This window comes from Grus americana, chromosome 2, assembly GCF_028858705.1.
Source record: "Grus americana isolate bGruAme1 chromosome 2, bGruAme1.mat, whole genome shotgun sequence".
In the NCBI taxonomy this organism is placed as follows: domain Eukaryota; kingdom Metazoa; phylum Chordata; class Aves; order Gruiformes; family Gruidae; genus Grus; species Grus americana.
The window spans coordinates 149428337-149443340 of NC_072853.1; the positions used below are offsets into that span (position 1 = coordinate 149428337).

At 37.1% G+C, this 15004-nt stretch overlaps 1 protein-coding gene across 1 annotated transcript in view; it reads right to left on the reverse strand.

Moving 5' to 3' along the window:
- Positions 1-15004, reverse strand: part of C2H10orf67 (chromosome 2 C10orf67 homolog) — a 39163-nt gene that overhangs the window by 21805 nt on the left and 2354 nt on the right. The window contains 5 exon segments of the mRNA XM_054815060.1: positions 51-195; positions 9641-9709; positions 9712-9795; positions 12979-13053; positions 13801-13958. Of these exon segments, the coding sequence (XP_054671035.1) occupies positions 51-195; positions 9641-9709; positions 9712-9795; positions 12979-13053; positions 13801-13958 (531 nt within the window).

The window sequence follows — 15004 nt, forward strand, 5'->3', positions numbered from 1 at the left end:
CGCTGCATTTAAACTAGTCGTCTTGATCTAACATCAGCTTAAAGTTTTACCTAATAAATATTTTTCTTTTTCAGAGCGCTGCAGAACATTTTCGAGACGAGAAATCTCACTGTGCAGTTTAAAAACCTCTTCTTTGAAATCCTCATTCTCTTTTGCAAGAATTTTTTTTTCATGGTTATCATCTTCAAAGACAACCTGAAAGATTGCGATGCCTTGAATTTATAAGTAAGGAATCAGGGATTTAAATGCGCTGCACTGGTGTAATATTATACAACACAGTATCATATAATTTCTGAATTTAATTAGAGAGTCATAATATGAATAGAAAAAAGTCGAGCCTCTAAATAGGTCCCCGCTAGAAGAAAGGCTGCAGTACATTATATACAAAGACCATAACACATGGGGACATTTTATTGACAGGAATAATGCATATCATACTGTTTGTGTGCCCTCATCATTCAGGTCAATTTATTATGGAGGCTGTGTCCAGGAAGGCAGCTGGGGCCTATCCACCCACACTTCCCCCCGTGTTTATGAAGCGCTGTCCGTAACTAGGCAGGAGGAGAGGCTGCGGACAGGCAGCACCAGGGGGTTGCAAAGTGCACGGCTAAGGAGGGGGGCTTGTTGCCTTTGTGCCATTTCCCAGTGACAGTGCTGCCAGTGTCATGAGGAGCACATCACATGTCAAGGCGGTGAAGTTTTCAGGCTGGGAGCCGCATGGAGTCCATCAGGCCTTCTGATATCAACACAGTTGGTTTTCTACTTGGTGCCGGAGCCACCCAGAGGCAATTCATATTCTGAACATTAACATGGCTTTGCATGCCTGTCACACATAGACCGTGCAGGGGTTTAATGCTATTGAAGACTACGGTTTAAATCTCTATGCAAACAGTGATTACCTTGTAAGAAGGTTCCAGGATAACATGCAACAAAAGACTTTAAAGTTATAGTTTTAGTAAAGCAAACTCATTTACATTTTTATTATGCGTGTCCTTTGTTTAAATCTTGCCACGTCCATTATGGAAAAGACTTCTTATGCAACTGAAGCTTATTGGGACAGCTACTCTTTTTTTCTTGTTGGTTTCAAAGCTATTGAAAACATTTGAATATATTGTCTTATGGCTGTCTAGATTTTACTGCCACATATTTCTTTTAAAATTATAGAAAAGCTTTCAGAGCTGGCACAGATCTTTATACTAATACCAGAATATTAACTAACTCCTGAAACCATTTACAATATTAACACAAAAGAGGAGGCTCGGAAAGCAGTTGCTTTGCTTGCTAAAGACAATTTAGGATATTATTTGCTTTGCTTGGTAAAAATATGAATGCTTTTTAAAAATCACTTCAAAAAAAAATGTTAAAGGACTTTGAAAATAGAACACCAAGGTTTTCAAATGACATATAAACTTAAACTAGAATATATTTATGCATAACATTTAGTCCATAACTTTTAGTTTTTCCTCAAAAAAAGACATTTTTTGATCTCAAATTTACCAGAACAAATTCCCAATGTATTACATAAAGTTTTGGACACAAAGTTTTCATAGATTTTCTAAGAAATCATGTAAATAAAATGCAAAGTGCTTTGGAAAGTAATTCATATTAGTTTGTGGTTCCCCTTCCTCTACTGAAGAAACCACAGCAGTTTACATAAAGACCAAGAATTATTAACAAAAATGTTACTTTTAATAATGTAAATGTCTTACAAATTCTAATGAAATACTTCAACAGCATTTCATTTTAAACAGTCTTTATGCAGTAACAGCTTTAAAATTAATTCTCTGAGGCAATTATTAGAGTGCATGCTTTGCTTGAAAACTTTTACCGGCTCGTGTAGACGGAGGAGCGCGCTCTAGGGAAAACAGTAGCGCTAAGAAAACAGCACATGCAATATTGAAGTAATTAAATGCTGCTCTGGCAGTGGTCAGCTCTAAACCACTGCAAAACAAACTTAGAATTTCAAAAGACCTTCTAAGTAACTGCTACAGCTCTTAATAGGCTTAAGTTTTGTTCCTCTGGCTGTGTTTGAGCATCAACAGCTGATCCTCAAAGAAGAACCTTTACATAAAAGAAGCAAAAAGATTTTAATTAATCCTGTGACTAAGTTTTAAATGGCCTCTCAAATATAAACGTAATCATAATCTTTCACTGTTTTAAGGAAAGGGCATACCCCCCCCCCGCCACTTTCTTCGCGAACGCGTACTCTGCACATCACTCGGATAACCTTTAGCTCTAGCTCCGCCATCTGCTAAAGCCAAGAACTGCAAGTAATTAACTATTCAGGCTCCTGCTGCAATGAGGACACTCATTAGCAAAATGAACAAAGGGACAATTTTCTGTAGCTACAGTCATCTGTTACACTTTGAGTGGCAGGTTTTGTAGCAATGTTCTCTCTACCATCTGCCCACAGCGGTAGCGTTTGGCTTGCTTAAACTAGGGAACTTCTAAGTTGTAAGAAAAAAGGGCTAGAGATTGGAAGGCGATTATAATACGCCTTATATAGGAGGCTTCACTATTTCTCACCTTTTCTGTTTTGTTGCCTTCATTCTAAGTTTTATTACTTTAAGTAAAAATAAAGCATGTTTTAGCCTTAATAAATCCTACTATATATTTGCTAAGGTTGTGTACTGTAGACTCTTATGATTACTTTTCCAATAATACCAGGCAGATGTGCATACATAATTTTGGAATATAACGAACTTAAACTACATTCATCCACCTATACTCATAGTATTCTAGCCAAATAGGTAAAGGTGAGAGCATATAGCCATTTACTATGCAGTTGAGAAATATGCATTTCCGTTTGGTATTTAAGATATGCCCAAAATAATTAATTGGCTTTTTGAATAACAGCTGTGATTTTTGCATTCTTATTGCAAAGAAATATGATGCAAATTTCTGATGCTCTCCCATGACTCCAAAGAAGAAAATACTTGAGCATATTCTAGTTAAAATTATAAACTGAAGTTGTTACTGTTGTTGCTTTATTGGGAATTTGCTTTGAAAACAAATCCATTCTCAAAAATCTGTCATCCAAATTATCACATACCTTTCCATTTCTAAACTCTACTTTAGGTATTTATAGTCCGCATTATGCACACCACAAGAGGGTGCAATTGTACAAGCTGTCATGAAAAACACTCATTTACAAATGTACCGGTTTTGAATCACAAGGGAAACGATCTTTTTGACATTTATTTATATTTATTGTTATTATTCATAATTTGTTACATTCGTATGTTTGGAATTTTAATTCTTTCACAGATTATATCTATACATCTCAAAGACATGCAGTTTAAGTTGAACGTGAGACCCTCTAGTATGGCCACTGGCTGAATACGAGCTTTTACCTTTCAGTCAGTCACCCTGTTATGACACCCGTATCTTCAGTTCAGCTAACATGTGTATTCTATAAGGACTTCCAGTCTTGAAGACTTCAGGAGATCAAGATGCCATCATTCCTTTGACAGTATGCTCTAATAGGCAATCATTCTCATAGTGGATTCATCTTGTAGCCACTGCATTTGATTTTGTCATCCACGGAAGTCTTTTCAATGTAACCGAATGTAGACACCAGCCAGAAGGGACCAAAAAGTTCCTACTGGCTCAAATAGCTCCATTTACCTTTCCAAGGCATGCCAGAGCTGGAAAAAAGATTCAAGACACTATAGCTTTGAAGGGAAAATAGGCATTTCATTGCAAATTCTTTGACAGAGGAAAACAGTGAATGTTTCTTGTTTCTCTTTTGTATAAATGCAGAACTCTCTGAGAAGAAGCTGGTGATGACAAACTTTGGCTGTATGGATCAGCTAAAGATTGCACAGACACTGACGGAGGCCTTGATGCGCACCCTCAGGATGAAGGGTTAGCCAGCCAGTTTGACACTAATTGTTTATTCCAACCAGCCTTCTCTACTTTCCCTTTTTCCATCCTTTCAGAAACATGTCTGGGACAAAGATCAAGTAGAGAATTTTTGTGAACTGTTAGAATACTTCTTGTCACCTGGAGAGAGACTGAAGTTTTTGTGTACAGTACATCTTAAGGGACTGCTGTATAGATCCCAAACCCTATGCAAATATCCCGAAGTCCTCTCCTTGGCAAGGTATTCAGATTCTGTAATCAAGTAATCTCAAACTATTTCATCAACGGACTTGAGCTGAGTTTTTCAACTTCAGGCATTTTCTCCAGCTCTTAAAAATGTTTGGACTTTTTCTTGGTCACTTCCCCATCTGTGCAGACTAGGACTAGTACTCACAAGATTCCAGAGATCAAATATCTACTTACACTTATCTAATTATTGAAGTATTATATCAACCCCTTTAAAAACTGTTGCAAACGATGAGTCTGTGTTCAGTTGCCAGTGTACTCCAATGCACACCCCCCCTTTTTTTTTTGGTAGATACTGAGTTCCTGAAGATAGCCCCCCATTCTGTAGGTACGGGCTGCATTTAGAGGTGTAATTAATAATTTGTTTCAATGGACCCAGTGCACCACAAATTACTACAACTGCCACGTGCTGTCATTACTTACCTATCACTCTGTGTTGCCTACAAGTTTAATCAGCAATGTTTTAATTTAATTCCAGGTCACCGAAGAATAGTGTGGAACCTTTATTAATCATTACAGAACTTTACTAAACAAACAAACAAACAAGACCTTGATTCCTTATTTACAGGTATTTTTTGAAATCTTTCATTGTTGATCAGGAGCTTTGCTCAAACAAAATCTGTTTACCTGGTTCATAAATTGTGCAAAGTGCAGGACCTGGAGAGCATCCCATGTTATTGGAATTACAAGGACAAATGGCAACAGTAGATATTTACACTACAAGCTCCACAGTCTATGTAAATAATGTAACTTTGACTCAAGTTCTTGAACTGAAGCGAAAACTTCACTCCTGGTTTTGCCCTGTAGGCAAAGGGCCTCATCCATGGATGCCTACCTCTGCCTGTGGCCTCAAACCACAGCCTGTTAGGTGCTTCCCACCCCTTAGTGGAAGATCATAAAATTGAATTTTAAGACATGACATATCTTATTGTAGCATATTGAATACTGTATTTCAAACAGTGCTACTAACTCAAACACCTTGCAAAAGTCTTGTCTTCACAGGTACCACTCAACCAAGCTTGTATTCTACTGAAATAAAGAAATCGGCTTTGTTGGAAAAGATTTATTTTGTATAAAGCCTTTTGTGTTGATTAAGAAAAGCCGTATTAAGTTTTCCATTTTGTTAACACATCTAACAGGAACAGGGCAGCAGTCTCTGGGGGATCTCTGGATCTAAGCTATCTGGGTTTCCTCATCTAGAAATACGTACTCTCTGTAAACACTTAAAATCCTTCCTGGAGGTTAATAAATCAGAAAGTAATTGTTAACCTGGGGTACAAGCACCTTGTTCTGCCTCCTCCTATATACGGGACATCCTTTTTAAAATTGCCCCCAGGATTTTCACTTTATTAATGATTCTGCAATTTTTACCTAAGAGTAAGCTCATGCAATTGCAGCCACTTCCTTTGCTCCCAATACATTATTTTGTCCTTAATGGACATTTAAGGTTGCCATTTATAGTTCTTTCCTCGATACATTGTCCATTTTATACCCTTCAAAAACTTCTAATTATATTAATTGGCCTTTTTTTTCCCTTTTCCCACTTTTATTATATGTTGCTTTAATTTCTATCATTTGCTAATGTCATCTTGGCATGGAACTGAAAAAAGGACTTTAGTAAAAGCTGTCCTCTTCCTTGATTATGTGACTATAGCTTTTTGGTCATGTAATACTTTTTTCTTAAGATTTCAGCTTTTTTGTTCATATTATTGTGTTCAGATTTAAAGCCTCAGTCAATTCCCCTCACCAATGTAAAGCAAGCTTTTGAAACATTGCATGTATATGCATACAAAGCCACGTGCATACATAAATGTGTTGATATACTTATGGCATAAATTATTAACTTAATTATTCACTTTGGCCTCACCTTGAGTACTGCGTGCAGTTCTGGGCTCCGCAATTTAAAAAGGTTGTGAAGGTACTCGAATGCGTCCAGAGGAGGGCAACAAAGCTGATGAAAGGGCTGGAAGGAATGTGAGGAGCACCCTGTGAGGAGCGTCTGAGGACTTTGGGCTTGTCTAGTTTGGTGAAGAGGAGGCTGAGGGACGACCCCATTGCACCCTGCAGCTTCCCGAGGAGGGGATGTGGAGAGGGAGGTGCTGCGCTTTTCTCCCTGGGATCCACGATTTCCCACGTGGGAATGGTTCAAAGCTGCATCAGGGGAGGTTCAGACTGGACGTTAGGAAGCATTTCTTTAGCGAGAGGGTGGTCAGACACCGGAACAGGCTTCCTAGAGATGTGGTCGATGCCCCAAGCCTGCCAGTGTTTAAGAGGCATCTGGGCAACGCCCTTAACTACACGCTTTAACTTTTGGTCAGCCCTGAATGGGTCTGGTCTGGTCTGGTCTATTCTACTTTACTCTACTCCTCTACTCATTCCTTAGAAAACTACTATCAGCAATAAATTAGGAGATCAAAAGCAGCATTTGGTTATGCTAAGTTAAAAAGTTTTATAGAAAATTCTCATTTCCCGAATAAATTTCAGAAAGAAACACACTACCTGTGTCTTCAAATGATATGAAGGAATGTTTCAGGAGTTACTCATCCTCTTCTACAGTTTGTTACTTGTAATAGAACCTCACCAGAGAGTTATGCTAGCACAAGTTCAGGATTATGAGAGTCTTAATCTACAGTTACCAACAATTTCAAAAACAAATTGTTCTTCGATGTTGAATACCATTCCTCTCATTTTTTTTTTAACTACTTCATCTTTTCTATAAAGCTCTTTTAGTCAAAGATTTCAACTTTACAGATACAGTCCTACCAGATTTGAATAATGTCCCTTACAATACATTTCTTGGTGGGAGTATGACTATGCCCATTTCCCCTTCCCCTCGCTTAAATCCTATAATTAGTATATAGTCAATTAACATTTTGCTTCTTTTCCCATCCTCTGCCATTTCAAACTAACATCATTTCTTTGTAACATAAAAAGTTGGAATACTGCTTACCTTCTCAACTTATATTATTAGTAAGAATCTACAAGTATGAGCTGGGTTTTTTAGAGGCAAACCTCAATGTTTTAGATATGATGTGTGCCTACATATCAGTATACTGCGTCCAGCTTTGGGGTCCTCAGTAGAAGAAAGACATGGAGCTGGTGGAGAGAGTCCAGAGGAGGGCCATGAAGATCATCAGAGGGCTGGAGCACCTCTCCTGTGAAGACAGGCTGAGAGAGTTGGGGTGGTTCAGCCTCGAGAAGAGAAGGCTCCAGGGAGACCTTATAGCAGCCTTCCAGTACCTAAAGAGGCCTACAAGAAAACTGGAGAGGGACTGTTTATCAGGGAGTGTAGTGATAGGACAAGGGGTAATGGGTGTAAAATGAAGGAGGGTATCTTTAGGTTAGACATTAGGAAGAAATTCTTCACTGTGAGGGTGGTGAGGCACTGGAACAGGTTGCCCAGAGAGGTTGTGGATGCCCCCTCCCTGGAAGTGTTCAAGGCCAGGTTGGATGGGGCTTTGGGCAACCTGGTCTGGCGGAGGGTGTCCCTGCCCATGGCAGGGGGGTTGGAACTAGATGATCTTTAAGGTCCTTTCCAACCCAAACCATTCTACAATTCTATGACACTGTATCTGGCTCCAGAATGACCACCAGCTGACAACTTGGGTATCTTTACAGTGGGCTTCTCAGCCATTACAGTGGGTATACACATGCCATTTGGTTAAGTGGCAGAGTCTAAAATCTGCATCAAAACTCCTGATGATGCACTAAAGAATTCTGCCCTACAGGCACTAAAATCTACAACTACCCAAACTTGTACCACTAAAAGATGCAAGACAATTTAAGTACTGCTGCCAAAGTATTTTGAACTCTAATAGCAACTAAATGTTAAACATCTAACTTCCAGTGGAAGTTAGATGTTTAACATCTAACTTCCAGTGGAAGTTACAAATGTTTCCTTACAAGCTGCTTTCGGATCCAGCTAGGTGCTGTAAAAGTACTCTCACCAAAGCAGAACTTTTAAAAGATAGTGAGGAGGTGATTCTGTACCCCTAGAATTCCACAGCCTACTGTCATAATGCCAAACCCTCATTCACATTCAGCCTCCTCCTTTTTTGGAGAAGAAAGTTGAGCCATAAAGAATGCAATGACAGCCTCTTAGTATATTCACATGGGAGACTATGTCGCAGCCCCTGTCACAGAGAACATTTAAATATATGTATTTTCATAAAGTAAAACAGTCTCACTTACCCAAATGAAGCAAAAGAGAAATAAGCTCTGTCACTGTTGACTGTTGTAGCTAACATTCTGTTGCAAGAAGGAATTACACACGGGAATGAGTGACCTGGCTTAACGATCCAGTTCTAGAACTGGTCGCACAGCTATGAATTCCAACTGGGGAGAGATAGCGTGTTTCCTCAGAGGGTACATCATAGACCCCATATTTCTCCTTCACAGGCCATACTGTCTACCTTAGGTGGCTGCCAGCACAGTTAGATGCCATTTTCAGATCTCATTGGTACTGTACATCTCAATGATGCATAGAGAGCAGAGATGAAAAAGCAATCCAGTGTTAGGCTTAGCTAGAACCTCTTTAGAGCCTGAGACTGCTTTTTATCAGACTAAAGCACATGTGAAGTTTTGAAAAAGTGTTACAGATTCCTCACATTTCAGCGAACTGCAGATGAGTGTAGTTAATTTGGGTAGGAGAAGGACATGTTTATGTTACAGAAGGGATACAAAGATGATGTATGGACATATGAAACTGAGTTATGCTTCCCATTTGAAGACTGCAGACCGAGTAAGTAGGATACTTCTTAGTCATTATAACTAGCTATTTATATCTGCATTTGGGTGGGGAAAAAGATTCATAATTGAAAAGGGCTTCTTATGACTATTAATAGTTGTACTCAAGTAGCTGGCATACTCCATGAACTTCTATTGCAGGAGTTAAGAAAAATCAAACATGAAGGATTTTGTATTTTATTTTTCTATTTATATCAAGATATATCTTCATTGCATACTCAAAATGCCAATTTAAATGATTAACAACACAATTCTGACAAAAAAAAGAAAATATCTATTTTAGAAGTTATTTAGTAGGGACAAAGAGAAACATGAAAAGATGTAATGTAAGTACTTCTGTAAACAGCAGTAGAACAGAGGTGGACTTTTCTGTAACTGAGGTGTTCATACATGGAGTAAGAATAGCACTGAGAGCAATATTTTATAAAAGTTTTACAAAACTTTGAGTTTATTGTTTTCAGATTTTTTTGTTACATTTTTACAAAAATATTTTATAAAATATTTTAATTTTATTCTATTTAAAAATAGATCAAAAAAGGTAGTAGAACTACCAACTCTTGGTCAGACTATCACTGATATAAAATTGTGTGACATTAATAGAGTACTATACATTATTTTAGTCAAAATTCTCACAATAGCACATGATAATCCCAAATAGCATTCTAGTACCTTCCCAACCGAATGTTTCCTATAAATATAATGGCACTAGAAATAGACTTTGTTGAATATGTTTAAAGATATCCACAACTGGATAATGAGTTTATGACCTTTTACAAAACCATACCATTTTAGCCCTTCCTTTTTCTTGGTATTCTTGCAATTTTCTCTCCAGATCATCAATTACAGATGAGGAAATAGCTCGTGTAGCTTATTACGTAAAAGCTGCAAAAGTTTTCCTGGTGAACATTCTGTGTTTTCTCCACTTATGTTGTGACACTTCTATTACAAGAAAAGATTCTTCAGTGACACTCTTGATAAACTACATAACCCTTTTTGAAAGCTATAGAATATTTTTTTTTTGTAATTTGAATGTACTATAATGCATATTTTACATTCAAGAGTTCTGTTCTGGTATTGAAAATAAAATTTTACTGTATCTGACATTTCCAATACTTAAACAAAAAGTGTGTTATATCTAATAAATAATCTATAGAATTCAAATGCACAGCAAATAAAAAGGAAATTTGGAAAAAATTTGCATATCCTATATATTTTAAAACTTTCAAAGAATATATTTAAAACATGTAAGAAATAAAATAAGGAGAAAATAAAGCATAAGTACAGAATAACAAAATAAGCTATTAAAATGTTAACTTTGCATTACTGGCATTTATTTTTGCATAGAACCATAGAATGGTTTGGGTTGGAAGGGACCTCAAAGATCATCTAGTTCCAACGCCCCTGCCATGGGCAGGGACACCTTCACCTTCTTTGCACCTTCACCTTGTGCATCTTCTTGATTGCAGAAGCAAATGTTTAAATTGCATTAAATGATTAAAAAAAGAGCACCTACAATGGATGATTTACTTCTTATGTAGTCAAAATATCAAAATAAGACTTTCAAAGAAAAACAACACGTGCAGCCTCCCATTATAGAGAAATGTCTCTCCAAGGTGGTGTACTGCCAACAACTAGCCATTAGCAAACACTAGACTCAAAAGTGTGTTACTTAGCTACCTAGTTTAAGTTATTTTCCAAGGTTAAATATTGGTCAACTTCTTTAAAATATTAATATTAGCAGAAACTACTATCTCTTGTGTTATACAGTAACGTTTGTAGTCCTTGCTGAGGAGGTGAAAAAAGTAGGGTTCAATTATTTCCTCAGCCACAGTGGAGTCAAACTCAGTTCTCCTTTCTCAGAGCACCCTACCTACAAAGCTATACACATCCCTGGGGTGGGGCGAATCCCTGGTTGCTGAAGCTGGACTAGAAGAATCCAAGAGTAATGCAAGATCTTCCAAAGAGAAAGCAAAGCAAAGGGAACCTGACCCTGCAATCCCGTGGTGAGAACACTGCTACCGTACACTCCATGGAATTCATACGCGCTTTTTACTATGGAGTGATTACATGAGCTGGATTTGGGAAAGAAAACTTTTCACAGAGAAAATGAAGTCTGCATTATTCCAGATGGCCTGTGCAGCAGTACTTGATCGCATGTAGACACTCACGTTTTAGGCAGTCACGCTTTGCTTTTTTAATAGTCTGGAGATTTAGTTCAAAGTCAGATGAGCCTGAAGGACAGCTCAATTCACCCTTTAGTAAGTATCTAAAATTGACCAGATGAACTGTGTCCTAAAAAATACCTATTTCTCTGCCTTGACTATCAAGAAAGCAAGGTCAGCACAGCTGCATCATAAACACGTCTACATTATTGATGAAGTGTTACAGGAGACAAATACCACTCTCTTAATTTTTATCAGAAGTGACTATTGCCCAAAAGGAGTGTTTCACTATCTAATTTTAAAAGGGAACATAGTTTTTCTTCAAATAGTCTATATAGTCTACAGTGCTCTTTTAAAACAACTCTGCTTAAAACGTTTAAGTCATTGCTAGGAAGATTCCACAATTCTCATGAAAAAACCAAACCAATTTCACACTTGGTTTTGGAGCAGAATTTCTGTCTTCAAGTGATGGTGCCACATAACATTATTCAGAAATGAAGAGGCACAAAAGAGAAAAATTAACATCTTTCTTTACTCTCTGTGGAGTCTTAATAAATCTTGTAGTTTCTTTCTTTACAGAAGCTACCCTTTGCTTCACTGCTAAAGCCTAGCTTTTGCCTTCTAATCACCCACTTCAAGCTATGCAACATCCTTGAAATGCGTATCACCTTCTGGCACTTGCTCAGTGTTTTCAGCATTCTGATTTCCTCTCACATCTTTTAAAAATTCCTCAGTCTCACAGTTCCTCATATCTTTTCCATGAACTTTTCTCCTTTGCATCACATTTCTCTATCCTATTCTCTGAAACATCCACATGATTAATGCTGGTTTGAAGCCATTCACAAATGCACCTGTTCTCCTGTCCCTTCACATGTCTAAGAGATCATTCATTCTCTAAAACCACATTCTTGTCTCCTTCCAGGATTCTCTATGATTTTCTGCATACTGTATTATACAGTAGATGCTGCTAATATACTGTACACACTTCACACGATATAGCTCCACTTGACTGTGCTATGTACAAACAACAGTAGAATAATTATAGCTAAATATTTTTACCCACTGCATTTCCCAACTAGACATGTGAGCAAAAAGTGGTTTATTTTTTTTATCTTTTTTTTTTTTTTAATACTGACTTTGTTCTGTCAAGAACTACAAACTTGCATGCTCCCCATTTGCATGTCGGGGAAGAAAGATGAAATTTAAGTTCCATGCTTCTTAATTTGGATTATTTTTACTGTTCCAATTACATCCCGAAGTCTGTTAATAAGAAAGTTTGCGGCATAGTCCCTAGAGGGCAGCAGGAAGCCAGCTGGAGAGCCCAGATTGGTCATCGTTCTCTATTCGGTCGCCTAAGAGTTCAATTCCCAAATTTATCAAGACATTTTCATTTTTTTTTATTGAACCAAACAGCATTTTATGTGATTACTATGTTTCTGCCTCCTAAAAGACCCAATCACAGACTGTCAATTAAAGCAAGTTCCCTTCATCTGCTGTGAATTAAAGCATGCTCATCCCCTCATTTGATTTGACTACCCTGTATAACATGGAAAAGTAAGCACTGCCTGCATATTTGGGTCTAATCCTCCACTGCTTGAGTATTTTGTGGTCAATTGTTTTTCACTAGTCAAGAAATTAAAAACTCTGCAATTTTTGCTTTCTTCCACTGATACCTACTAACATATCTCATTCATGTAGTAACTATGATGTTACTCATCTAAAATTATACTCCAGTATGCTAAACTGCATAAAGGGGGAAAATAAACCACTTATAAGAACAATTATATTTTTGTGTTAATTATTTTGTTTCTATTTAATATAGTTTAAATACTGAGTTCACAAAAAATTCAAATACACCCTTCTCCAGGTTTTGAAGTGCAAAGCTATTCTTTGTAATTACTTTATGACATATTAATACTCAGACCAGTAGTCTACTACCACATTAATGATTAAAACCCACCTCAATATTTTCTCTGAGAGCAGCCAGTGCATCACATAACTGTTGTCTGCAGCTTTGTCAAATTTGGACCTCTTTCTGCAATTCAATTTGTAACAAATTGCTGAGAACTTTGATGTGCAATAAAAGGACACAAGCAATTACAAAACCAAACCAAATGATTTTTATATATTCTTCTTTTTCATTTAAGCAAATTAAATGCTATCAAGCTCTCAAACTTAAAAAAATAGTAAGCTCATGTTTCTTTTCTATCACGTCTTTTGCTGCATCTATTTTTTTTTTAATATTTGGTTTTTTTAGTGTTCATATCAGAAGCTTGAAATTGAGGCTTTATGCATATTTCTCCCTTGTAGCGAGTGCTCACTAGCTGCAACATGATTGCCTATGAGTGTTAATGCTGGCATAGTCTGTGATTTACTACCTAAAGATCATTGACGATGTATTTTCAAAGAAATACATGGGAAAAGAACTGTAAATACTTTATACACACAGGAAGTGTGCTATGTTTCTTGCCCATTAAAATACTGTTATAAAGTATTTTACTAGAAATAACCACACTATGATTTAAGAAGTTTTCCTAGATATGGCTGTTAATATGCCAAGTACAATGGCATGTTCTGTTAATTGCAAATTTGCAAAAGATACCTTAGACAGTCACTTTTACATCTATATTAGCACTTTTCTTTATTTCCTTATTTCAATACTTCTGTAGATTACTTTTCATTAAGTAAAATATTGTATCGATCTGCACAAAGAGGGTATATGAATGAGAACTGGCATCTAGTGAAGATTAACGTGTAAGTGAACAAGAATTTTTCTCTTTACCTGTTTATGTAAAATCTCAATGTCTGTCAGTTGATCATTTATATATTTACAAAGATTTGAAGCCTGCTTTTCAATTTTTTTTTGATATTGTGCTTGAATGATGCCTTTGTAGATGAACAAATCTTGCTGGAGGGAGTGAACAAGCTAAAAACCAAAACCTTAGTATTATTTATTTTTATATACAAAGAAAGCTAGTCAAAAGAAAAGTACGACTATTCCATTTCTCTGTTCAAGATGCTGATGGCTAGATTCTTTCACCTAAACACAAGCATCTAATGCATTTCTATGCCCTACAGTAATCCTCTTTGGTCTACAACAGTCGCTTGGGCACGGGTCTCTACACCTGTCGGAGCTCACAGCTTCACTCCCATGCTTTGGACATCTTAAGCTGTCAGCAGGAGTTTCCATCTGCAGAGTAAACCACCTAAATTTAGGTGTCTACACAACAACTAGGTAAGTTTCTGTTACAGGCAATGAAGTCAATGGAACTTGACTCAGTTGCTCATGCACACATGGTTTAGTGTCAGAAGAAATGAGGTATGAAAGACATCTGATGCACGGCTGTCAGACATGACACAGGGCTAAAGGAAACCTGTCCCTTTCTGAAACCAGAGACAGAGGCCAAGTAACGTATCTTTAGACATCTCCACTGACTACAAAGACAGATCTGCACTGACTATATGGGAAGTCTAGATGCCCTCTTCAGACAAAGATACCCCCATGAGACACCTAAATGTAGGTTTCTTAATCTATGAGCTGACTCTCACCCCAAATAACAAATCTGACTGTTAAACAAAGTCTTGGGGAGCCTTCTATAATGAAAATAAGAAATATTGCACCATAATATTCTCTAATGAAATTAAAAATTATATGAAGAAAACTGTAATTACTTCTGCAGAACAGAACTTAAATTATAAAAATGTGCCCAAATGAACATATATTGCTACGTCACATCTTTGTAATGCTTGTTGCAAGCACCACTCCATTGTTTCACTCCTGTGGATGATAAAAATTTAAAACTGACATTAAGAAAACTGTAACTCATGAAATGGAAGCTCCAAATATACAATATTAAGCATATATTTCAGTAGTCCCAGGCAAGGAAAGCATAACAAGAACTGACCCTCAATGTAAATATACTTTGTACCCAGATGTAGAGTGTTCTGTGTTAAACTAAAAACTCTGCCCACAAACCTTCAGTACT